General features: G+C 49.9%; 1 protein-coding gene across 11 annotated transcripts in view; it reads left to right on the top strand.

The window, feature by feature from the left end:
* ZNF536 (zinc finger protein 536) overlaps positions 1–26,967 on the top strand; it is a 444,163-nt gene that overhangs the window by 265,843 nt on the left and 151,353 nt on the right. For 9 of the 11 annotated variants that reach the window (XM_040446277.1, XM_040446274.1, XM_040446273.1 and 6 more), the window contains 2 exons: positions 17,018–17,170; positions 22,509–22,562. The exons of 1 other annotated variant lie outside the window; for it this stretch is intronic. In XM_040446277.1, coding sequence (XP_040302211.1) covers positions 17,018–17,170; positions 22,509–22,562 — 207 coding nt within the window. The remainder of the gene's footprint in view (positions 1–17,017; positions 17,171–22,508; positions 22,563–26,967) is intronic. One more of the 11 variants, XM_040446281.1, reaches the window with a different exon arrangement.

Genomic DNA, 26,967 nt, shown 5'->3' with positions numbered 1-26,967 from the left:
GACGATGCGGAGCAGGTGCCCTAGGGTTGCCTGTCTTTCTGCTCCTTAAAGGATGCCCCAGAAGTAGAAGGAGAACATTCAGAAAGGGACTGAGTTGAGAAGTCTACACAGGACAGAGATGGATCCCCAGAGGGGCAATGGCAGAACAGAAAAGCGGGTTCCATCGACATGGTTGCTGTGGCCTACTTCTCCCAGACAGATGGGGGCCATGTACCTGACTCCCTGCACAATGCAGCGGTCGGCCCCCGACGTCCCGGACGCCTCCTGTGCTGTGTGCCGCAGTGCTCGTGGGCCAGCCCCGTCGTGTCACATGCCCCTGGACCTGTCTCTGTAACACTGTGCCCAGCACGGAGCAGACTCCCTGGGAGTGTTTGTGGCCCAGACAAATTAACGCATATCCAAGCAAATATGGGGTCCACCGAGTGAGCAGGAAATGAAGTCAGAAAGTCTACCATGGTTTCGTCCCTGGGTCCGATCTGCTTTCCTCCCCGAAGAAGCCCTACAAAGAACACCCCAGAGGAGAGAATAGCTGTGTCTTTCACAATGGAAAGGTCAACCAACATGTGTTTATTGAGTGACTCTGTGGGCCAGCCCTTCCCTCAGCTTTGTAGGTGATGACGAGACAGGCAAGCCCACGGGGTGCTCTTGGTAAGCAAGGCTGGAATCTAAACATACAAGAAAAATTGGAGAGCAGGCCCGAGCAGCATGTCATTGTGGAGAAATATCCAGAAAAGGTTCCAGGGGTGGGGGTGTGCCGGGAGACCAGGGACTGAGGCTGGGCAGGAATGCTGGACAAGGCAGGAAGAAGGAGGTTACACGTTCCCACCTGAAGAAGATGGGGAAGTCAGGTGTGGTGAGCTCGAGGCCTCCAGGCCGGTGTCCCCTTCGCTCCGGCCAGCTGCCATGTCCCTGGACAGGGCCTTTAAACTTCATGGCTCTCTGGTTCCTTCTTCTCTCTCTCTCTTTCTCTCTCTCTCTCTCTGTGTTGTCTCTCTTTCTTTCTTTCTCTCATCACTGCCTTTCCTGCTGAGGCCTCTTTGAAATTTGACTAAGGTTGGAGCCCATGTTTGAGCATTTCTGGATGCAATTTGGTATCATAGCAGAGAATCAAAGGATATTTGCTATCACTTTAAAGTATGTTTCTCTCCCTCTTCCTCTGAGCACCTGACCCCACAATCATCGCCGGCTTTGAAATAATAGACCCATCATAATTATGGGAATTAGTCTGGAGGCTTCTGCCGTATTTGCTCACCTGAGGTTACTGAGGCCGTCTTTAGAGGTGGAAAGGGTGTCCGGGACCATCTCGGCTGAGATGGCAGCCACAGGGTGGGGGCAACCAGGTAGGGAGGAAGAGGGAGGGGCCCGCTGGGGAGGAGGCGCCCCCTGCCCAGCCGGACAACCCCTGCTCCTGGGGCTGCGGACCCAGTGTCGTGAGACAACAGTTTCTCTGGAGAAGCTCAAACGAGGCTACAGGTGAAATGCCCCGAATTTTTTCAACGTTAAAACCAAATTTAGCAAATGAAAACTCTGTGATGAGTGTTTGCAATTTCCATTAGAGTGCCGTCCCCACATTTTCAGAAGCGGAAACAGAGGCCCGGGTGCGGATGAGGACTTGGGTTAGGCCGTTCAGGTAGCGGGCCCTTGTGTCCTGTCTGCCTCCGGGTCTACGTCCCCAGCTCTGGTGTCCACAGATGTCAGACCGTTCCATCAGCGTGCTGCCCACACTGCCTGCTTCTTTCCAGAAGCTTCTGCTTGCCCTTGGCCAAGGATGGCTGGCCGCCTCACTGTGGCTTTGAGCCCATGGTGCACAGCCTGATTCAGTCAGCGCTCTGAGCACACAGGACTGAGCACCGCTGTCACAGGCAGCTGGCTCTGTGACCTCCCCTTCCAGGCTGTGGGGCCGCAGCGATGTGGCAGCCCGGGGAAGGAAAGGCTGAAGTTCTTACAGGGGGCGGCTTCAGTGTTCTTATAGGCTTTTAAAGGAATAGAGCGAGAGTTAATGCAGAACTCTTTCTTTGACTTAATTTATTATAATATATGTGGCTAAAATGTAGATCACACTGCTGTTTGGATCTCCGTTTTGATTCCCAAAATTGCAATCATGATAGGTGGATTATAACCGTGCTTTAACATACAGATGAGGAAATGTATTCCTGTGCAATTTTCCCCTAAGGAGAAGTCGAGGATAAGGGGCAGGAGTTTTGAATAACCTTGCAACACTTAGTTGTCTCTCTCGGTTATGGGATAGAAATTAGCATTATAGGGCGATGTGTGTTGTGAATGCAGCACTGCTTTGAATATCCGTGTGATAGAGCATCCAAAGGGAACACAGAAAGTGATTTTCCATATTAAAGAAAAAGTCACCAGAATCTGACCTGGCAAAGTAGTGTCGCCTTGTCTAATGGTTATTTATGCAAAAAATATATATATACATATTAAGTGCCTACTATGTGCCAGGCACCTTGCTAAAGGCTGGGATTCCACGGGAAACCAGACCGACCAAAGATTTTCTGGGGAAGCGAGCATAGCAGAAAATACCACATGGTGCCCACCAAGGGGTGAGCTGGGAGGGGAACGGGTGAGGGGGTGGGAGGCTGTGAGCACCCAGAGGGCCAGGCTGAGGGAGAGGGGCATCCGGTACGCATCACACAGCCACACAGCTGGGAGAGCAGAGCATTCTTCCCCAGTCAGGTGGTGTTTGCAGAGCACTGGTGTGGTGGGCACCCCCCAAGAACATATGTCTGGGCAGACTTTTTCCTCAGGCCCCGAAACTCAGCAGAAGTACAAGGGCAGAGCAGACAGCCGGATGCGCTGCCGGGGGGTTTGGACTCAGCTCTCTCCGCCAACAGCGGTCCGGGGCCGGCACCCACCCAGCCTGCTGCCTGCACCCTGAGATCATGCCCACCCGCCACCTGCACCCCAGAATCTCGGGCAGGGCTCCTGAGAGCCACCAGTCTTTCTGCAGAACAACACCCAGTGTCTGATGTCTGCACGGACGGCTGCTGGGTCCCGGCTGGGGCAGGTGTGGACAGGGAAGGCCTTGGGGCAGGAGAAATTGTGAACAGTCTTGCACAGCAAGCGGGGCAGGTGAGGCTCTGGTGACCAAGCACTGTTCTCCTCTGAGGGAATCAGGCTCTGGCAATAGGAACCTTGCAGTGTCTCGAGGAGAGTGTAGGGGAGCAGCCAGAAGCCCCAAGAGAATGATGGGCCCCGGGGGGCAAGGGAGTAAGGACTGGGGCTACAGAGCGGTCAGACTCTCAATGTCTCCCCCTCCCTTGGGTGAGAGCCGGCTGCAGCCTGTCACCTGCCCTCAGTGCTATGCGGGGCAGGTCAACCAGTGAAGAAGTTAAAAGGAAAAGGTCGCTTCCTTTGATTGCACTGTTAGAGAATGGCCGTCCACGCTCCCCAGCACCAGGCGCGCATTCGTGCATGCTTGCATTCAGTTGCTTAGTATTTACCGAGAACCTCTTCTGTGCCAGGAGGTCCTTAGAGACACAAAGGTGAGAAAAATAGACCTCATCCCATCCTTCAAAGAGTAGACAGTCCAGAAGGAGAGTCAGACATTTGGCAGGTATCACACAAAGCCCCAAGCTCTGTTTGGTATCGTGAATGTCACTTTCTGGGGTGATCAGGAAGTCAGAACATCTCCCAAAGGCAGCGACCTTGGAGCTGAACTCTCAAGAATGAGTGGGATTAACCAGGCAAGAAGGTGGTGGGTGGGCCTAGGGTTTGGGGTTTGTGTTTCAGGAAGTAGGATCAGGGTGTGGTGAGTTTCTGAAGTCTGTCCATCGGGAAAACGGTTCTCGCCTTTCTCCAGGGCCAGAAAGGCTGGCTTGGAATTCTCCTGATGTTCTAGGGATGCCCTGGGCAGACCCAGAGCAGGCCTGGGTGGGGTGGTGTTTTCATGGCCCCCTTGGGCATTGTCAAAGGTAACTTCCCAGCTCAGGTCACACCTGCAGTCCTGGGTCATTTCACAGTGCCCAAAGAACAGCTCTAAGATTCTTTCTGAGTCTTGGCTTGTGCTTTCTCAGGACAGGGCACGGGCTGGTTAGAGGGTCTCTGGGCTGCAGGCTCCTTGCTGTAGTGGGCAGGTGGGGCACAGATATTTAGAGGCAGCTGCCCGTTGCCCTTAACACTGACCATCTTGTGGATGGATGGAGCACAGGGTGGGGAGGCCTGAGCCACCCCAAACGCTGTGTGCTCCTCCCTCCCACCCCCCACTATTCACCTCCAGGGGACATTTGGATTAAGTCCGCCATGTTGAAGAGGTGCACAGAGGACAGGTGTCAAATAAGCTGTAACAAGGGTTAGAGAACGTAGAGGTGATGTGGCCTTGTTCACGCATTCCCCAACCCAGGGGGCTGGTGACGCTTGGCTCATGGGAAGTGGTCTTCCCAGTTGGGCCATGTGAATCATCCTGGGAATTGCCAGGGGAGGGGAGCCCCATGGTGATTCCACTGTATGGCTCATCACCTGCTGGTTTCTCCTGGTTTTCTGTCATGTGAGTATTTTGGATCTGGGTGGGGGAGGGGACCGTTAGTTGAGATGGACCAGATGACTTTTCCTCATATTCTCTCATTTGGTTTTGACCAGAGACACTGCCATTAGTCCTGCTTTACAAACAGTATTTGGAGGCTGGGCAGGGCTGGGAAACACTTGCAAGCACAAAGTGGAATCCGGAGCCAGTGACTTTCCTACTCTGCCAGGATTTAAGGTGGGTTAAGGCCTTGCAAGCCCACTGTTTCACGAGACGCTCCCGATTCCTTTGTGATAAGTACCATTTTCCAGTTTTACAAACAAGGAGACTAAAGCTTAGGAAGTTTTAGCAGTTTGCTCGGGGTCCCAGAAATGAGAACTGAACTCAGATCTTGGAGTCAAACAGACGTCAGTGTTTCGAGGTGCTGCAGAGCCCAAACTGACCCCTTCAGGCCAGCAGTCTCTACCAGTGACTGGGGGCCTTGCACCACTCAGCTCTGGCCTGCTGCCCCTCCCCCACAAGCTCCTTGCTCCTGACCCTCCTTCCTGGGGGCTCCTTGGAGGGCACGCTCATGTTACTGAGTCTGTTCCTTGTCCCTGGTCAAGATTCCTTTGGACTCGTCTGTAGGATTCTGAGTCTGGAAAGTTCCCTTTGAGAAATTTGCCAACACTTGATACTTTTATCTGTGATCAAAGGGAGAATGAGCCAGCTTGACCTTCCTGTTAGAAGCCGCTACCCAGGAAGCTGGTTCTCCCCAGAGCTAGGGTCAGTTCATTTATTCACACATCATTCATTGACACACGTGTCGGGTGAGTACTGGTGTGTCACCTACTATGTGCCAGATGTGGTGGAGGAGGAGGAATCACAGCCTTGCTCTCTGCAAGTGACAGGTGAAAAGGAAAGCTGGTGTCAGTGAAAACAAAATCCAGACTCTCCCCCCCCCCCCCCCCCCGCCCCCAGCCAGAGATGCTTAGTTGAGGGCCTACCCAAGATGTGACAGGGAGCTATCCAAGGTTTCTAACACGGCCTGATTTGTACTTGAGAGAGGTCACCTATGCGGATGTCAGAGGAAGACAGAAGTTGCCTCTCAGGAACTTTGAGGCTCTTTCCCCATTTCTACAAGGAGGAAACCATGAAAACTTGGCTGAAAGCACCACAGCACGTTTGCGAAAGTCCACTGCCCTTTGGGCAGCAGCCTGGGGCATCCAGACACTGATGGGGAGGGCCATTCCCCAGGGCATCACCTTGGCTTTGTTTTGCCTGCTGGTACCTAGACAATGGACAGGGGGGGAGCCTCGGCTCTAGGCTCTACCTTTGGCTCCTCTGCTCTGTGGCCTGAGCCAAGGTGAAAGGTTTTGTCCTTTGGAGATCCACCAGCTGGACAACAGATCTCTGGAAAGATCAATGTGCCGTGATTAGCAGAACTGGATAGATTTTTTTTTTTTTTTTTTTTTTTTTGCTAATTTTTTACATGTCAGCTAAAGTAATGATTACTACCAGGTATTGAAAGGTTCAGGATTTATGCAAAAATGTTTAATTTTGATTCAGTGATAGTGTTTTTCTGATAAAGGTTCTCAAATTAAAAGGGCTAGATAAGTCAGTGCAGCTCAAAAATGGCAGTAACTTCAGAGCTGGCAATTGATACTTGTTTTCTGCCACTGTTTACTCTTCAATAAAAAATGCATATTTACCATAGCAACCTCCTGATCACGTGATGCCCTATCTTACCCGCTACCCTCTAAAACAGAATAGCTTCTTAAAGAAACACACACGTTCTAATATGCGTGCTTTTCAGATGCAAAAATGTGTTCTTTATAAGGAAGCCCTCTTCCCTGGGATTTAATGCTAATAAACACGTCATCTTTATAGAAATCATTTTGGTCTCGTGTCTTAAATTTTAGGGCGTTCATTCTGCAACTCAAAATAAAATTACTCTTAGAAGACCTTTAGATTATCTGGAGAATTTGCTGACTATTTGTTTTAACAAAGTTGTAAAAATATATATATGTATTTGTATTTATACATGCATATATATATATATATTTTGTTTTTGTTTTTGTTTTCAAACGGCAGACATTAGTATCATTTGGAAGGGAGTTTGGTGTCGGTTATAATGACCTGCCACTTCATCTGTGATTAAAGATTGTCATCTATGCGAAGCGCAACTACAGCCTGAACTGTTTTCGCTGTTAACTTGGGAGAACTGCCTGGGCCTTCAGAGCTGGGGGAAACTGCTCCAACCCGGACTTGTCAGGAGAGGACCGTTCCCCCTTCATCCTGGACCCTGTGCAAGTGTCTAGTTCCATAGCTTAGGGCTAGTGGGGAGGGGAGAGCCCTAAAGCCACAGGTCTCTGCTGTCCCCACCATGCCGTCCTGGCACAGAACGTGTCCCTTTGGCAACATTCCTGTTAAAAGCTACCATGAATTAGAGCATATCCTTCAGCAGACACCGTGCTGAATGAATTGTTATGTCTATCCCCGTTTTGCAGATAAGGAAACCAAACCTCAGAGAGGTTTTATGTAATTTGCCCAGAATCACACTTCTAAGAATTGGTGGAACTTGGTTTTGACCCGGAGCCTTTGGACCACAAATCGTTTCTGCTTAATCTGGGATTGAAACTCTTTTTTTTTTTTTCTTTTCTTTTCTTTGTCAGACTTAGGCTAGGAAGGAGACGTAGGGACGAGACAGAGAACGGGGCAGTGTGTAGCTCCTTCCTGCTCAGAACGTTCCTCCGGAGATTTGCCTGGCCTCGCTGTCACTGTTTTTTGGAGCACGCTCTACACTCTGGTTTTCGCCTGGGCCCGGCAGCCACGGACCCTCGTGCCACGGGTCTCTCTGGATGCCACAGCCCTGGGCGTGGAACAGCGTGGCTGTGCGAAACAGAGCTGTGGTCACTTGAGGAGGCTGGGGGCAGGGGTGCGTCTGAAGCAGGGCTGGTGGATTTTAAAAATTCCTTTCAGCTGCGCGCAGACCAATCTGAAAAACAAGAACATATTGTGACTCTGTTATGCTCGGTGGCTTTGGGGGAAAATCCGATTGTGAAGTGAGGCAGGGCTGTCCATGGCAAAGTGGCGTTGTGACCTGAAACTCAGAGGAGAATTGCCCGGACCCCATGCCCCGGCCAGCCAATCTGACTGCAGCGTGTCCACGAGCCATTTCATAATTATCCATCATGAATGCCTCCATGCTGCCTTAATAGATTATTTAAAATGGTGCATGTGCCTCGCAAGCAACCTCAAGTCAGCCCCGAACTGTACATACATACAAGCCGGGAGAGGTAATTGCTTATCATGTATCTCTTTGTTCCAGACACTTTTATAAAAGAGTATGTATTATGTATGGTGTGACCTTCAAATGTCAGGAATGTGTTGTGCAATAAACTGTCAATATTTGTGGTTATAAGGTACTAGATGACTTTTACAATAATTGGAACGGCTATATTAAAAGCTTGGATCACTCAGCTGGTTAAAGAGAAAGACACAGGCCAGCGTTCATCAGGGACTTGCCTCCTGCCAACGATTAAATGGAAGATATTGCAAGGTGCTTAAGATGTCTTCTTTGTTTAAAAAAGACTATGGCAAAACATGTCTCCAGGGGAGACGTTATCTCCAAATCATGCCTTCTCCTTTCAGTGTGCTCGATTCCCAAGAGAAAACTCAGCCCCACAAGTTATGGCGACTGACCAAGTGCATTTTAAAAAAGATCAGTCCAGCTGGTTCTCAGTGTCATTTGGGTAAGAATTCCTTGAAACACGCCCGGCGGGCAGACATTTCCTCCAGTCTTCTCCCCACCCCCAGCACCCCCCCCCCATAAATAAATGAGGGGGCTGTAAATTATCTTAAGAGGGTCTTAAAAGCTATAGTTTTTTTTTTTTTTTTCAGAAAATAAATTACGTAGAAATCTTTTGGGAATTTATGCTTTACTGAAAGTAAAGGCTTCTGTAGTTTTCTTTTTTTGAGAAAGGAGTACTTAATTTAAATGATGGAAAAAGGAAGCCATAACAAATATTTTGCAATAATTACAGCAGTAATTGGGGCATGGATTACTTTAAAAATATCTGTCTCACTGTACTCTCCTATTGATGAATGTCTCCATGTGTATGGGAGGCTGGTCCTTCTCATGTCAGGGAGAACTTCCTTTTTAGCAAGGAAGCGGGCGAGTGAAATAGTGGATGGTACCTCAGCAATTGCCCCCCATCTTCTAAAAAGCCCACTTGTGGCCTTGCTGATTCTAAGTGTGTGTTTGCGATTCCCTCCACCTGGACGGAGAGAGAGCTGGGAGATCCCTCAAGGCAGCTTCCTCCAGGAAGCCTTCCGGCATGCCCCTGACCTCCCACCCACCCTGTTGGCATCACACCCCAGCCCCTGAAGGTGCTGAGCCCTCGGGGGCATTTCAGGTATCTTGCTGTTTGGTGCCCTGGGCCAGCTCCTCCTCCTAGGTTACTCAAAGCAGCTTCCCTCTCGCAGTCAGGAACTGATCTTAGCCTCTGAAATTCAGTTTGCTCGCCTCCTCGGATTCTTTTATTTATTGAAAAATGCATAATTAAAAAAAAAAAAGTATGTATCAAGCTCCCGCTATGAGCTGACTGCCTGTCACGTTCGGGGACATAATGTCAAACAGCAGTAAATGGCCCATGTTCGCGTGGAATTTGTATTCTGGGGAGGGGACAGGTGGTAAGCAGGTAATACATAGGTCAGTGAGAGTCTGCAAGGGGTGATAGGTAGGTGCTGTGAAGGAACAAACCAGAGAAAGAGGGGGCTGGGGGCTGGGAGGCGCGCAGCCCCCGGACAGCCTGGTCAGAGACGCCTCTCCAAGGAGGTGTCTTGGGGATTCAAGCCTGAATGCGAGTCTCTGTGTGGATTCTGGGGAAAGAATCCCGGGAGGAGGGGCAGCCGGAGCAAAACTCTAAACGGGGCACCAGATAGGGGGGCTTGAGAATAGAAAACGGGGGGGGGGGGGGGGGCTGGAGTACGTTCAGGAGTGCGATGAGTACGTTCAGGAGGGCATAGCAGCAGCGGCGGCCACTTGAAAAGGAGGTTGCAGGCCTTGAGAAGGAGTTGAGGGTTATTCTAAAGACCAGTGGAGCCAGGGGCGTGTCCTTACCCTGCACACAACCTGGCTTTTCCCAGGGGCGGCTCCCTGGGCTGTCCCTCCGCCGACTCACTCTCCTGCCTGGTTCTCCTCACCCAGGCCACTTCGTATGTGATCCCACTCTGCACTGCCTCACCCCCAACCATCTCTGGGACGGGTCCCCGCCCCCCACTCCTGACCGGGCCAGAGGGAAGACAGGGGTGTGCGGAGTCCAGAGGGACCCATCGCCCCGGATGTCTTGCCCTAGGTCGATTCTGTGCGGTCCACACGCTCCCTGTGCATCCACGGTCACAGCCCCCAGGTTGGGGACGAAGGGCGCCTGCCGCAGCGGGCCCTGAGGGCCTCGGGAAAGCTGGCAACGTGGTTACAGAGGATGTTGTCGACAGCAGCGTCACACAGTGCCAAGGGGAAGAGACCCCATGGGTGGCCCAATCGCCAGCAGTTGGCGGGGGGGGGCGTCCTGCACACTCCCCTGCCAGACAATTAGGAAAGGGCTCTGGGCTCGGTAAAACCAGAAACACATTTGGCCCGCAGTGCTTGATTTTGAAGCCCTTGTGTATTTTAAGGGAAATTTAATCCACGTGTTTCTGATTCATTTTCACTTAACTCATCAAAATGTTGCTTTAGAGAAGCTATTTGAGATCCTAGTGTCTTGTTTTTTTTTTTTCCTCCAAATTTTAGCCTTTTAATGACCTGTTTCCCCAATTCCAGAAAGCCGATCTTCCCCAAAGCAAGCGGAGCTCTGTGCCGTTTTGAGTTTGGGTCGAAGGTGAGGAAAGGAACCGGTAGAGAACATTCCACCCTTCCCCTCTCCACCTCTACGCACAGACTTCAGCTCACGAGCCCTGGGCTTGGCTTGCCCGTGAGCCCAGCCCCGGCCCTGGGCCTAAGAGCCCAAGGGGAAGTGGGTGTAGCCTTTCACAAGTGAACATCCTTTTCTAAAATAGCTCTGCATTCAAACAAATACTTTTGCCATTCCATGTTGATGCCTGTTTAACATGACTATATATGGCGTCATAACAGAGACCTTTGATGAAGCAGAAACACCAGATGAATACTGACTCCAGACATGAGTTTTGTCTCCCAAGAGTTAAATAGAATTGTTGACAGTCATGTCGTGATTTTTATAGCAACCACTGATTTAAAATCTTTTTTTTTGGGGGGCGCCTGGGTGGCGCAGTCGGTTAGGCGTCCGACTTCAGCCAGGTCACGATCTCGCGGTCCGTGAGTTCGAGCCCCGCGTCGGGCTCTGGGCTGATGGCTCAGAGCCTGGAGCCTGTTTCCGATTCTGTGTCTCCCTCTCTCTCTGCCCCTCCCCCGTTCATGCTCTGTCTCTCTCTGTCCCAAAAATAAATAAAAACGTTGAAAAAAAAATAAAATCTTTTTTTTTTTTTTTTAATTAAATAAAAGGAAGTCTTCACTGAACCAGCAATCTCTACCACAATAATCATTGTCTTCTTTGGGTCTGTTAATTTTAAAGTTTTCAAAATAAGGGAAAGTGTCAAGCTTCCGAGAGGAGCTATATATTCCTTCAGACTTTCTCCAAGGTGTTGATTATTTCCTGAAATTATTTCAAAGCACTTGTGTCCGCGGGGCAAAAAAAAATTAATAAAGATGCACTTTTTCAGTGTCCTGCTCACCAGCCCCCCCGCCCCCGCCGCCTGACTCCACAAATAGTTTTTTTCTTCTTTAATGAAGTGTGAGCCGTGCTTTTGAGATGCTCTTTGCACAAGGCAGACACTCAGAATTAACTGCACAATTCATCTGGGAAAATGTATTTTCTGTGACACAAGAAGTTCCATAGAAATTAAAATGCCATGGCATTTCGTGTCGTAAAGTAGTAAGTGCTCAGGTGTCCAGATGGCTACCTTACCTGCGTGAGATTGCTGGGATACCTCTCCCTTCACTGTGTTGGATATAGCACCACCACCACCACCACCACCACCACCACCATCATTTTTTTTAACGGACATGTTTCCAAGATATACTTTTGGCCATGTGAGGCTGCCTCGGCAGCATGGAATGAGAAGTGAGCACACATCCACACTTTGAGAGGAAACCGCTCTTTGCTTTCCTTTTTTGGCCTCCCTCTATCCCTGTCGGTCTCCCTGGATCTTGCTCCCTGCCTCGGTCCGTGTGTCGGTGGGACTCCCCGGGAGACTGGGACTAAGCCTGGAACAGTTCACAAGGAGACGTGTACTCTTCCTGGTCAGTTCCTGGTGGCCTCCTGGCGGCTCTCCAAATCACCATGGCTGCAGAACCAAGATGGGTTCTCATCCATGCGATCTGGCGTGGACGGGTTGCCGGTGATCTGGAGACCCAGCGACCCATCGTCTTCTGTCTTGTGATACTGCCACCTCGACCTTCGTGTTGCAAGGTCACCGGGGCAGGGGGAGAGAGGGAGGAGGTGGCGGCACCCAGTCTCTCCTCTGCGTCGCCTTCAGCCGTGGGCCGGGACTTGTCACTGGATCTCAGTGCCAAGGAAGTTGGGAAAAGTAGGGGCACGTGGAGTATTTAGGAGCACTTACTATCCTTTTTTATGGTGTTTTCCCTCCCATCTCTCTAAGACCCATCTCTGGTTCCCTATGTGGCATAGGATGAGGCTAGACTGGGTGAATGGAAGGCCAAGTGGGTGAAGGCGGCCTGTGGTGGGCTTGGGAATCTTCTGGCACTGCGGGGTTACAGGGTGCGGGAGCAGTCCTCGGGGTCAGATGGAACCAGGGCGGGGGGTGGGCGAAGGGATGTACCTAAGGACGGCCAGGCATCAGGAATGCTGAAGGAAAAGATTCCCTCTCCTGACTCCCAAGTCAGCCTTCTTGACAAACAAGCCTATTTCAAATGTGTACCAAGGAAGCTCAGTGTTTAAAGATAACCTGGGGGGATCCTACCCTTAAGATACAAATTTATGTCGTTACGTTTTTACATTCCGGACATACATACCGGTAAGGTTAAATGTGTAGTGAGGCCCCCGTAAATTCAAATCATATTCGTGGAGAGCAATTTAACCCACTTCAGGGATGGATCCAGACAGCTGCTGATAGTATTTTATGTGTGCTTAGGCTTTAACTTTTGAAAAGTTGTTTGTCTTTCTAAGTATTTGATGCTTTGTCTATCTAGGACTGCCAGTCTGTGGTTCAGCTGAGGAGGAAGATTCTAACAGGACCATGGCCATTTTTAATCGCCCTGGGTCCTCCTTCCTTCCCACCCTCCCTCTGTGAATGCTGGGGAAGGCAATGCACTGTAATGTCACCTTGACCTAGGCCAACCTTGCCGTCCACTTGGAGGATTGGAACAGGCAAACGGAACTGGGGGAGGCATGGCTTCTGACCTTGAGATGACAAAATTAGGAAGGTCCTGTCTTGTGTCCCCTCACCCCCAAATAATATACACTTGAAACATAGCTTGGAGTGATTGGGCCCATCTCTTCCTTTTTTTTTTTTTTTTTTTTTGTTTTTTCCCTTCTATTCTTTAATATCAAGGAAAAACAATAGGGGCGCCTGGGTGGCTCAGTCGGTTGAGCATCCAACTTCGGCTCAGGTCATGATCTCGTGGATCGTGAGTTCGGGCCCCACGTTGGGCTCTGTGCTGACAGCTCAGAGCCTGCAGCCTGCTTCGAATTCTGTGTCTCCTCCTCTCTCTCTGCCCCTCACCTGTTCATACTCTGCCTCTCAAAAATAAATGTTAAAAAAAAAAAAGAAACAACAACAATAACAAAAATGTCCCCACAAGACATAAATCAATTGCATTATAAACAAAAACATACCCATTTTGTCCCAAATAAAGTACACTTTATAATCAAAATTGGTAAATCCAGTTATTAGTTCTAGTAGATCATTTTATTAGATGACTTAATACCGATGTCAGCTTGCAGGAGCAGGAGAAAGCTTGCAGGGTTTCTGAGACCTATTTCAATTCACTTGTTCTAGGTTAAAACTCTGGAAGGGGTGCACGTACAGTCTACGTCCCTCTGGAATATCATTTGTTGCATCCGTGCAAGACATCCACTTCTTATTTAGAGGGGTCAAGAACAGAAGCAGGGGTCCCATGAGTTATTTCTCAGCCATTTTCCGCATCACTTGAGGCCCAGAACCCACCCAGGCTGAAAGTGTGTGAGGTAAGGAGATGGGCTCCCAGCCTGCAGCCAGATGCCCTGCCCCCAGGGACACCCAGCCTTTGGGGGCTGGCAGGACGGACTGGCCATTCTTTCTCGGATGAGCAAGGGGGCGTAGATGACAGGTCTGGGGCTGACCTCCGTGCTCACATTCACCTTCCGTTTACCCAAAACAGTTGGAACAAGGGTCTGATCAGAAGGAAAGACATACGGCAGGTTGCAGGAAAAGGACATTTTTTCAAAAGCTGAAACTGTCCGCCAGCGGTCTAAGGAAGGATGACAGATGTAACTCCTACCATGCTTCTTTTTTTCCCTGTTTCCTGGAGAGGCCGGGAAGGCCGGTCTGTCTGTAAGCAGGCCGGGGGACTGCTTCACTACGCAGCTCCGTGGGGCCGCAGGCAAAGCCTCGGGACTCCAGCCTGGGAGTCTTCTAGAAGGACAGCTGACGGTGCTTTTATACTCTGTGTAGAGAAGGAGTCAGAGGGCAGCCCTGGCTTTTCGCTGAGTGAGCCTCTTGGGCTCTTGGGGTGGCCGGGCCGAATTTGGCCTACCGTGCTCGCTGGTACCCATCCGGGTTCAGGCGCCCACTCACACACAGGCCCTGTGAGGGTGCGACGTGGCCCTCCTTCCTCAGCTGTGGCTGTCCGTGGCTTTCAGCCTCTCCGGACACTTTCTGGGACCACCCACAATGCCCCTTCATCGTAGCTCAGAGTTTGTTTTTCTATTTGGATTAGTCTAAGAGTAAATGCCATAGGCCTTCTGGCCCTCCAAAAAAAAAAAAAAAAAAATCATTTCTGTGTAGAGTGAAAATTAGACTCTTAAATCTGCAAAGAAAGCTGTTTATCTTACAAATTTATTCTTTTTATTGGGCCACACATATCCAAGATAGAAAGATAAAAGGCAAACAGATACAGGCCATCACTTACGGTGACATATAGTGAGGCACCGCTCACCCTCAGCTTCTGTAGAACCTTCCAGAGTGGCGCACGTATTTATCAACGCTGTGCCCTGAGCAAGGACTCACCAAAAGCTACAGTAGAAATATGTCCTCCACGCTCTCTCCCTCCTGTTCCATTGGACAGCTCCACCTTCCACCGCTCACAAAGGCTGGAGGAAGATTCTGGGGAAGGTGTTCATGAGCAGATCTCGGAACATGGGGCTTTGCAGGAATTTAACGTCACAAGTCCACACCTGCCCACTACCTCTGTCCTGAAGCCAACATCCGGGGCACTTAGTTCTGTTTATGATGCAAACTGACAGCTATCAGCCTCCTAACTTAAACAGGGTATGTTAGTTAACTCTGTTGCACAGAGCACTTGGCAGAATCTGAATCAGGCTCTTGGCGATTTTAAGGTGACCTCAGGATGCCACAAAAGGAAAGCCGAGTCACGCTGGGGGGACAAATGCAACGCGTTTGGGATGGGGGGGGGGGTGCGTGCGGGAAGGAGAATGGGTAGGAGATGGCATTCCAGGTACTTAAACCTAGGATGTGGTTGGTTGACTTGAAATTGGCATCTGGCCGTTGTTCTCCTGGGCCGTCAGCGAACTGGTGGCCGTGGCCCCTGATTGGCCGTGGCCCCTGATGGGTTGAACCTGTGGGGTGTGAAGCACCCCGCTGTGATGCACTGGGGCATTTGTTTGCCTTGAAGTGATAACACTCTCCTGTGCGTTTGCCTTATTCAATAGCAACCTTTCCACATTCATGTGGATGATCAGAAAGCTAGTGCCAGGTGGGTTGAGCTCTAGATGCGGCTGAACATGGTGGTCCTCCCACCATGCAAAATTATGGGAAAAAAAAAAAAAAGATGCTGGGTAGATAAACCCTTTCAATGGCCCTTTCAAGGAGGGTTGGAGGAGCTGGAGAGAAAGTGGGATCAAAAGTGAGCCTTCAAAGAACTTTGCCAGGGTGACGATATCGTTGTGCATTAGTCCAAACGCAGAGAGGATGCTTGAGGCCCAGGGTTTCCACGGTTGCTTGGAGCAGACATCCAAATGAGAATGAAATGTGATTGCCTTCATCTTGTGCATGGCCTATAAGTCTGTCCCTTTTGGCTGTTAGCAGGAAACACCAGGAACGGATGTTGCAGAATAAAAGCAATTTGCATTTTCCATTGCTTGGAAGGTACAAATCTTGTTTATTCTGTTCTCTGCAGAAGTCACAGGTCTGCTTATTATCTCAGAAGGTCCCCTTGTTCCCCTAGTGGATCTACCATGGTGCCTAGAGGGTGAGCTGAGAGCTGCAGTGAGGACCCCGCCAGCCTCAGGAGCTTGCGTTCTCTGCCAGGGGGTCAGCCTCCAGCTCTGCAGGAAGGCCAGAGGAGAGGGCTCCGGTGCCCACCCACCCCACCCCCCCGGCCCCCCGGAGATGCAGATTCCCAGCTCCTGCCCTGCTCCCCTGATGTCGCCTCTTTGGCAGTGTGATGTGGGGCCTCGGGTGTTGCGATAACATATCCTCCAACCACTAGATATTTTCACGGTTTTATTTACTATTATGTCCCATCATTTCTGTGCAGAAGGCAGCCGTATGTAAATTTTATTCCATTTTCTAATGGTTTGGGTTACATAACAAATAACAGCGGGAAGGAAAATTTGTATTGATACTTTACAGAGGAAGTTCTCAAGTCACTGCACAAAGATTTAACTGCTCTGCTCGAAGTTTATGGGAGTCTAGCAGCTGAGTTTCTGCACATGACTTTGAATATGTCACTATATGTTTATCATGGGCTAATTGTGGAACTGCATTTTCATACTTTTTCTTCTCCCTTTCATAAGATTACAGCAGCCAGCGGTGGATACAAGACTCGGCGAGGAAGAAATGATCAGTTTTGGATAATTTTCTTTCCTGTCCCAAAATAGCTGTATGTCTGCATGTCTTAGGGACTTGGCCAAGACATATTTTCTTTTCCCCCCTCATCTGTTGCTAGATATAATGCAAATGTGTTGTCGGTCCCATAGTGAGCTCTCCGGCTAGTCCGTATTACAAATTAATCAGATTCAACAAACACCACCATTTTTAAACTTTTGAAAAAAAAAAATATTTAATAGGAGCGAAGCGAAAGAAGAAATCAAACCAGCTGCTGACACAGCTGTTTCTTTTCTTGTTTAATTCAGTTCAATATAAAGGTACCATATGCTGCTTAAAATGATGATAGGAAAGATGAAATAATTTAAGAGAATAACAAGAAAATACATGAATTGTCAGCATTCTGTCAGATTGAAAGAATGAAATAGACAGGTGTAGTATTGACATGTTTCACTTTGTGCGGTGTTAGCAGTTTGGGTGCGAACAGCTTCTGACGTGCGGAAGTGATGTGAGAACGTTTCTCCTCCGCTGCAGACCTCGGCGAGGAGGCTGGGAGGGCCGCCGGCGTCCAGCAGCCCGCACTGCTTCGCGACAGGAGCCTGGGCTCGGCCATGAAGGACTGCCCGTACTGTGGGAAAACCTTCCGGACATCCCATCACCTAAAGGTCCACCTGCGGATACACACAGGTGAGACGCGTGGGTGCGGCCGGGTGCGTGGCATCGAGCTGGGGGCCACCACTGTGTCATCACCGGCCCCCGCCGCGCTCTCCGCGGGTCCCCGGGGGACCCTGGCGTCCCGGCTCGGTCCTCCACAGCCAGCCTCCCAGATGACGCGCGGGCCTGTAGACGCCAGTCTCCTGTGGCCCAGGTCTGGGGGGATGATGCTTTGTGGGAGGCCCCGGGACGTCTCGCCGCTGTCTCTAATGAAGCGGGGCCTCTCGTGCCCCTTTCATGGACCAGGGGCCCTTGGGGTGCAAATGACCGGAGCCCAGCTCAGCTCTGAGTGCGAAGGGAGCTGAGTGTGGCAGCTCCCTGACCACGTTCAGGTGGACGGGCTTTTGGCCCAGCTGGGGTTACGTGCCCACAGCTGGGACCCGACTGATGGTGTCAGCCCCTCACGTTATACAGGCTGGAGCATCGCTGCTCTCCGCGGGGTCTGCTCAAGACAGGAAGTGAGGAAACACTTCAGCAAACACTGGAAGTGGCTGCTGGACCGCTCTGGTCATTTCTCCTATTTCCCTGCCATCCTAGCCCCTTGAACAAATGCGGATTTTTTTTTTTTTTTTTGTCTGTCTGCCTTGTCCCTTGGTCATCTATGTTTTTTTTTTTTTCCTTAGCTTTCTGTTGGTTGTTTGCACATTGCCAATACAAAAAAAAAAAAAAATCTATCTGAGATATGGACACCTCCATTTTCTTTGATTTTTCTCCTGACACTTTATCTATTGGAGTATGAGCTGCTTCAGAGGATAGACAAATATGCCATCTATTTTCAAAAATAATTGTGGTCTATTTCCCAAGGAATCAATAAAGCTCAGGGTTGTGCAGGATATTTAGTGCACACGGGCCTTGTGTGCAGCGTGTGGTTAAAGAGAAGGAGCCCCTCACCTGGAACCTCACCTGGTGCCCGCAAATCTCCCTGACACCGAGAGGAGCCCTGAGAACAGGTGACAGGGGCCGCCATCTTTATTCATGGTCTGGGGCACAGCTGAGCACCACCACTGTCCCGGAGCACTTCTCTCCTAGAGTCATCCCAGGGCAAAGAGGGAGCTTCTAAAACTAAGCACTCCCCCAGGCCCTGTGGGATCCTAGTCTTCTTGACCCTCCTCCTCCTCTCTCTCCTACCGCACGGGCCTCTTCCGGTTCCTCCAGTGCAGAGGTCCAGTCCCTGCCGCAGGGCCTTTGAACCCACTGTTCCCTCCACCTGGAAAGGTCTTCCTCCCGGTAGGTACTGGAGGCTTACCCAGAACTTCAATGTGAGCTCTTCAGAGAGGCCATGTCTTACTTCCCTGCCTAAACTTAGCACTTTCTGAAACGATCCTGTTCAGTTCAGTTGTTCGTTTCCTTATGCATTGTGCATCTCCCTCCAAGTGGAATGTGAGGGTGGCGATATTGTCCATATTTTTAATTGCTACAATTTCGAGAGCCCCAGGGTCTCTTAGAGCCCTTTACATGTAGTAGGGGCACAGTGGATTCATTTGAAAGCTTGAATGTCAGAACAAATTTGAGAATAAGTGAGTGAACTTCTTCCTGTAATCTCTGGACTGTGCCAGGTGGCATGGAGGGGACAAGTGCCGCGAGGAACATGGACCCTTCCCCAGGGAACCTGTGGCCCTTGTAGAAAGGCAACCTGCACACGAGAACCCATTGGAAGCCACAGTGTGCCAGCTAGGCTGTGAGTTGCACATAGAAGTCCTGGTTTCAGATAGAAGACCCCTCCCAGGAGCTCAGGGAAAGGTTCCTGAGTTCCTGCCTCAGGGTCTTTGCACTTCTCTGCCAGATAGGTGCATTGTTTTGCTCCTTTATTTTCAGAGTTTGACACCAATGTCCCCTTCTCAGTGAGGTCTTCCCAGTGGTCAGGCTCAGGACGAAGTAGCTCAGATATCTGGCTTTCTCAGAACATGCCGATGTCCACTTTCTTCCCCAGGCTGGAGCCGGGTCCCCTTGGGCTGTGGTGGTAGTTGGAGGGGGGCACAGACTGCCAGGATGTGGGAGGCAGTCCACCAGGGCATCCACCGTTGGGCTGTCCGCAGGAGTACGGGGACCTGGCCAGGCGTGTCCTGTGATAGCACCCGTTCATTAGATGAAGACACAGGCCTCTGGGCCAAGCTTACCAGGCGGTTGGTGGCTCACCACAGGTGAGGTTTTCCCTGCCAGGGAGTGTGGGTTAGGAAAGAAAGGGGCAGTGTCTCCCCGCCAGGAGCCCTGCTGACCCTGTGGGCCCAGCTCCCATCAGCTGGCCCAAACGTGGTCGTGGGAGAAACTCCCCAGAATATTTTGGGTGAATTAGGACCACGTGGATGGAAGCAAATGGATTCCGCTTTTTGAGGTTTTAAAGCTTGAGAAGGGTTATTTTCCCCCCGAAATTTCTGCTTCTTGTGCTTCACAAACTTCTGAGGTTTGTGACCAGTAGTCTTTGGAGACACTGAGAGAAGCAAGACAAGGCCGTGGACAGAGGCATTCCGGAAACTTCCCAGAATAAGGGAGAAAATGAAAGAAGCCATGGAAACATCACACTGCCAGCCCCCCTCGGAAACAGCATTTGCAGTGTTTAAAAGTCAGAATGGTTACCAGATAAAGATCAATTTCCTTTTTATCAAAGAACAAAGAACTTGGAAAATGCTTAGACTCGTGCATTTGAATAGAACAGAAAGTGTTGCATGTTCCAAATCACCAAAATAAACATCCATTTTGACAATGTTAAAGTGTAGATTACATGAGTAATTAAAAATCCAAATCAAGTTATTTGTTAATAAACGAGTGAATACGGGGCTCCAGTTGTGGGGATGTCCTGTCCTGCCTTGCCCCCTTTCTGTCTGTGTTCTTGTATTTCCAAGTGACATGGCCAGAGGACAGCAGTCTATGAGACAGAATCCACGTTTTCCAAAATACCATGTTTTGAAGTTTTTCTGTAATGGACCCATATGAGCACAGTTAAAAATCCAGTGTGTAATAAATATATTTTAATTGGTCAGCGTATGAGGCGGTACATTCTCTGTGTTTTTCTATCCCACTCCATCTTTATGAGCCGTCTCGATCATAGAGCATCCACTGATAAAAACCACTTTCCTTTTTTAACTCCACTACATTAACTCAATTACTGCTCTCCTTCCACCAACACCTGTTTATTAGGGAGGTGCTGAGTAGATGCAGAACCCAGGTTGTGCTCAGCACCTGGGGGGCTGGGGAGAGCCTACAGGAGCCAGAACGTTCCCTGCTACCCCCTGAGCTGCAGCCAGACCCATGCGGGACCGAGGGAGGCGTGTGGAGGGCCCCAGGGGCCCCGAGAGGCCCTCAAATCCTACAGGCCACTCCACTCTGGCTCTTGCCGGGCAGAAACTGATGACAGACACCCAGGGAGGCCGAACTGCTTTCCTGTTTCAGACATTACCATGAGCGGATTAGGACCCAATCACTGAATGTGTATGGTTTGTCTTCTAGAGCATATGGCGATGATTTGAATTCAGACCCAGTCAGTGCAGGCTCAGAAAGGAGACTGCATCAGGGTTCTCCAGAGAAATGGTATATATATATATATATATATATATACACACATATATATTCATATATGTATTCATATATTCATATTCTAAGTATGCGCAATATATATTGTAGATGATAAAGCATATATGTATATCTATATGCTTTAAATAAATAAATAGATTTATAATAAAGAATTGGCTCACTCAATTATGGATGCTGAGATGTCCCGAGACGTGCATTTGGCAAGACGGCAGACCCCGGGGAGTCAGTGGCATTAAGTCCCAGCCCAAGCCCAAGCCCAAAGGCAGGTGAAGGCGGATGTCCCCGCTGGAAAACAGGCAGAGACAGTGAGTTCTCCCCTACTCAGCCTTTTGTTCTGTTCAGGCTTCCAGTGTACTGGATGAAGCCCACCCATGCTGGGGAGGGCAATCTGCTTTCCTCAGTCTACCCATTCAAATGCTCATCGCATTTAGAAACACCTTCCCAAACACACCCAGAATAATATTTGAGCAAATGTCTGGGTACCACGTGGCCCAACTGACGTAGAAAATCAACCATCACGGGGCTGCAGCAGCACACATTTAGTCCTAACGCGCAACGGGAGGCAGGGATATTCCCCTAGGTCGCCCCCGGCCGAGGCTGGCCAATCATTTCATTATGGGCTGCCTGAAAATGCGCTTCCTTCTTTTCCTCACTTACCCCTCCTCTAGCCCCATCTTGGGGATACCCTCCATGGCTCCTTGGGTCTGTTTTGTGTACAGGAGGTAGGCACGTGCTGATCAGTTTCCGGAAGGCTGGAGGGGTGTGTATTCTCCACACAAGCCCCAGATGGGTGTGACACCCCACGTAGTGGCTGCAGGACCCCAGGCTGAGTCGTCTCAGGTGGCTTACCTGTGTGTTGGGTTTCCCAGGAGGCTCCTGTTGTCTCAGGAATGACCATCGTAGAGAAATGTAATAAGCAACCTCACTCATGAAAACTTGGAGGTACGAAAGTTCAGGGACTAATTAAAAATAAATCTCATTAGTTTTTTCCCCTCTCAAATTATGCGAGTGGTTTATTAATCTGGTTTTGATGTGCTGCGTGCACTGGTCCGGCCCTGAGTTGAGAACCTCTTTATGAAAATGGATTTGTACAGGGAAGCTGGAGGTGGCTTTCCAGGGCTCTGGGCTGTGGTCAGGGTGGGCGTGTGGGGCACGCCCAGCTCGGCTCACCCCTGCCAGGTGAGTGCCTCCGTGACGCAGCAGCTGGACGCTGGCTGAGTGGGGTGTCTGGGGTGCTCTTCTTGGCTCCTGCTCGCATGCTCATCCCCAGGCAAGGTGCCCCTGGCCCGATAGGACCACAGAGAAGTGTGGAAGTTGCTTCTGTCGTGCAGTACCATCGTCAAAGTGATGTGTGCCCAGCTGGGGGCCGGGGTCAGGGACTCTCTCACCTCTTGACTTGAGGCTAAGTCCACACTGCATGGGGGCTACTGGCTGGAGGCAGAAAAATGCAGCCAGTAGGAATCATGTAATAACAACAATAATAGGAACAGTAGCCACCACTTTGTGGACACTCGCAGGTGCGGGCACCGTGCTGATCCCTGCACCTGAATTCACTCCTTCTCTGTCCCAGCGCCTCAGTGACCAGGTTGCACCCTGCCCCTCGGCAGGGAGGAGGAAACAGAACCTCAGAGCCGTGAAGTTACCCACTCTGGGGTGCTCAACATCGCTTACAGGGTGAAACCCAGATCTGTCTCTTAACCGCTGCACTGTGTTGGTATTTTTACTTTTCTGGGTGGATTTTTTTGGCTTGTTTTAGGGAATTAATGCAACATTTCTTTGACAGTGTGTGTCCACACCATAACCAGCGGGAGGAAAGGAAGTGACTTGTACCCACAAGGTGTGTTGACGCAGCCTCCCGGCGATTTCAAAGGGAAGTACCTTACACCCTGGCTCCTCCTTTACCCCCAACTCACAATGGCCTGAGGCCACGCCTCCTTGACCCCCGCGTGCCTCAGTTTCCCCAGCAGCACGAAGAGGTTAGGGAGGTGGTGAGGCAGGGAAGCAGCCACTGTGGCACATGGAGGTATGGAAGGTGGGGTGGGATTACTCGCTGAATCAGGAGATGATAAATTACTCATGCCGTTTTGGAAACTGCCTTTCATCTTCAAAGAGCTTCCGAAGCACCAACTGGTATATAGATCTGGGTAGAAACGAGAGTTTAGTGGGCCTAACCCAGGTGCCTAATGCCTGATGTACACATACCTTACCTTCGATGCTTCTGTTTCCTCGCCTAGGTAAGGTGACCAGGCTGTTTTAACGTTTATAAAAGCACATTGAATAGATTTTCAAATATAGATTGGTTAACATGAGTGCTTTTCCCATTTTGTTTTTCTAAAAGGAGAGCATGTGTTGTTGTCCTTAGTGGGGGACAGCCACCTGAATAATGATGGAAAGGAAAAAAAAAAAAAAAAAGATCGGCTTGCCAAAACATGATTCTCTTCTTTTGCTTCTTCTTTTTTTTTTTTTTTTACTTTTTGTTTTGAATTAAAATTCTATCATTTTTGTATTTCTAAGATGAACTAAAAGCCCATTTTATCCCTCCGCAGTCCGCCAACCTTGCTGTTCCTGCCTTAATGACATCCCAAACTTTTGTTGAAAATAATTGATTGAATTTAAATTTCCTTAAAAGTTTAAGAGGTAATGTTACAGTATAAATTTCCTACCAAACACTAAGTAGGGAAATATCCATTAGTGAAATTAACTACAGTTTCTAGGTAGCTAACAATGTGCCGTATACAGTAGGGCATGGCTAATGAACACTGCAGTGGGTGATATTTCATTATACAAATTAATGCTCACATTTTAATGGGAAAGTCACATAATGAATCTCGGCTTCAGTGACAGCAATTAGAGACACAGATTGTCCCCTTCTGGACAAGGCACTGTTTAGCAATAAGCAGCTGTGTGAAAAGTCTTCAGGTTTACAACATATATATGCTTTGGGGGAATTAGTGTACAATTTATATTAATGTACTGAAGCTTGGCTGCAAAGGCACCACCATATCTATCTCTCCTGGTATTAACTAAGTAAAGACATGTAGAAAGACTAAATAAATATCAAATGGAGGATGCAAATACGGGGAAATATCCAGTTACTCACCTTAAAAGTTAAAACACTTTTGGAGACTTAGCACACACGCGCACACACACACACACACACACACACACACACATACGTTAGAAGCATGAGCCACTTCTTAAAAGCTCGGTAAAGGGATTTCCAGAGAGAATAATGTGAATCCACCTGTTAGTTTTGGAGAGGTGCTGTTGGGGTACTGGCTCCATCGAATAATGCCAAAATAACTCCCCCGAACAGTGAGGGTTCCTTTGGCCCATGAAGTGCAAAGTGGAGGCTCAGAACGATGAAAGACGTGCTCGTGTAAAAATAGGTACAATGAACTAATTAAACCACTTGGTCATATATTTCTAAAAATTTATGGTACAAAGCCTGGGAGAAGTTATCAGTGGTATTCCAAAGTTGAATATACATCTTGTACCACGTGTTGGGAGGGAACTGCTTTAATGTAAGATATTTCCAGTAATTCGTTAGTCTATTGGAATGACGAACCGATGACTTTTTATTTCAGCATGCCTCTTCTAGCAGAGCTCTCTTTTCTACAAGTGTATTGTCTGTGCCCGTACCTTGTTCCTTTAAAATATTGGGAGAGGCTTCCCCCACGGCGGGCCCCCAGTGTTCTGACCTGCTTTCTTCCCTGGGTGAATAGCTCAGTACTGGGCATCCTTTCCCCAGATGCAGGTTTCAAACTGTCCGCCCAGTCCAGACCCAGTCTGCAGACTAAGGTACAGTGGTCCTCCAGGTGTTTGAAAAAGTTTTAGAGCAGGTGCCAATATTTAAGAACCAGGATATTGCATGTAGAAATCTGGACGGAGGGCCTTTTCTTAGAATGTCAGCGGTCCTCATGGCCCCTGCTGCCTGTAGTCGGGGGCGACTGCTCTCTAGGAGAGCCACCCACCCCTTCCCCCAAACCCTGCTGTTTCGCACACTTCTGTGATCCGCCTGGCTCTGACGGCATCTGAGTGTCTGCCTCCAACATCAGGCAGACGAAAAGACAGCGTCCCAAATGTCATGGAGGTAACTGGAGGACTCATGAGCCCCTTGAAAGCTTGGGGCAGTCTGAGTGATCCTCCCAGTAGATTCGGGCCAATTGATGGCCTGAGTGGCCAATCATTCAACTAGACAAAGCTGCAGGCAGGGTCTGGGGTCGCCTGTGCCACCGGGTCATATGGGGAACGCTGGGTGGGAGAGGGCTGACTGGCTCCCTGACTTGGTCCTGGGCAGAAGCCTGGGGCTGTATGAGACTTAGCCCAGCACACTCGGGTCAAAACGCGTGGAGACCCTGACTGTGAAGCGGCTCTCGGCACAGGTAGATTCGGTGTCTGCGGTCACCAAACGCAAGGGAAGGGCTTGCCCTCTGCTCAGCCTACTAAAGGTGCTGACAGGTTTCTCTCCGTCTTGTTTAGGCCAGTGTCGGGAGATTGTCTCCCAAGCACTCTGAGATGCACCGTTGGGGGAAGGCATGTCTGTGTACCCACTGGAATGTTTCCAGTGGGCAGTGGGACCCTTGGGCTGCCTGGGGTTGTCCAGGAGACACTCATCCCAGATGATTCCATACCTGGGTTTGCCTGGCCAGGAACACACACCACTAGCTGGGGTCTGAAGCTGGGGCCTCTCTGAGACGAGGCCCCAGAAGGTGAGAGAGGGCGTCAAGGAGAGGGCAGTAGTGGTTATGCAAATCGTTTAAGGGTTATAAAGAAAATAAAATCAAGGATCTTTTTAAAAAAAAATTTTTTTAATGCTTATCTTTATTTTTGAGACAGAGAAAGACAGAGCATGAGCAGGGGAGGGGCCGAGAGAGAGGGAGACACAGAATCCGAAGCAGGCTCCGGGCTCCGAGCCGTCAGCACAGAGCCCGATGTGGGGCTTGAACTCGTCAACTGCGAGGTCATAACCTGAGCTGAAGTCGGACGCTCGACCGACTGAGCCACCCAGGTGCCCCAAGGATCTTTTTTTTAAAACACAAATCCAGAGGGGTGGATTTGTCCCCTGGAAATTTGCTGTGGAGCATTTATCTGCAGAAGTGGGGTGACAGGAAGAACGAGGCAGGCCGTGGAACCATGCAGAACCATTCGGTCAGCATGGGCAAGGGGTAGAGAAAGTCTAGAGCCTGTGTGTATCACGTGCAGTCAAAATCACCTTTGCAAACTCACTAAGTAGCCCCCAATCCAGCAGGGCCTAGACCCTTGGAGACCCCAAATCCCGTTTCTCAGCGATGGCCTGTTTCTCCTGGAGCAGTGGAGGCCAAAGAGCTGCAAAAGAGAAGTGGGTTGAACAAAGAAGAGTTTCCTACACTGTGTGTGCATGGCGTATGTGTGTGTGTGTGGTATGTGTATGTGTGATAGGTGTGTATGTTGTGTGTGTGTGTGTGTGTGTAGTATGCACATGTGGTATATGAGTGTGTGATGTGTGTGTGTGATGCGTATATGGGTGCTGGGTACGTGCTGGGTGTGGTATGTGTGTGTGTGTGTGATTGGTTGTAATACATGTGTGTGTGTGCGTGTGTGTAGGAATGTTGTGTGAGTGTGTGACGGGCTGTAATGCATGTGTGCGTGTAAGTCTATGTGGCGTGTATGTGTGTGGACTCCACTTGCCTTAGTGGCGTATGATCTGTGTCCCCTGCAAGCATTGGGTGCTGACGCCTCATCTCTGGTTCCTCACTCAGTTTCCCTCCCTACTTGGGAGGCGAAAGGTGAAGGTGCTCACTCATTCAATCTAAACGTTGTGTGTGAACAGATCTGCACGTTTCTGGGTGTGTGTGGGTGCCCGCGTGTTTGTACATGTACAATATGGCCCCATTCGGGGGACCTGGTTTTGCTCTTGACATGGGCTTCAGAGCTGACGTGAGCCTCAGCACTAAGAACGCTGACTTCGCACATGACAGGTTGAGGAAGTCGAGTCCCCAAGATGGGTCCTGTGTCCCCGGGAGTGCAAACCAGCATGGGACCTCTGGTCCCCACTGCAGACTTAGCAAACACTTCCTAGGGTCCCCAGCGGACTACCTTCCCTGCTAAGCCACCCCACAATGTCTACCTACAAGGGCGCATCTCCACCCAGGCTCAGCAGAGGCCCACACGGGGGCCTTTGAGGGACCTGAATCCCAGTCTTCATCTTGGAAATTAACTCAGAATTTCTGGCGGTGGAGGAGGGACCACGTGTCGGCATT

The sequence above is a fragment of the Herpailurus yagouaroundi genome, unplaced genomic scaffold (genome assembly GCF_014898765.1).
Source record: "Herpailurus yagouaroundi ecotype Mexico unplaced genomic scaffold, PumYag 194, whole genome shotgun sequence".
Lineage (NCBI taxonomy): Eukaryota > Metazoa > Chordata > Mammalia > Carnivora > Felidae > Herpailurus > Herpailurus yagouaroundi.
Note: the sequence above shows the minus strand (reverse complement) of the source record. Positions and strands in the feature narration are given on the sequence as shown.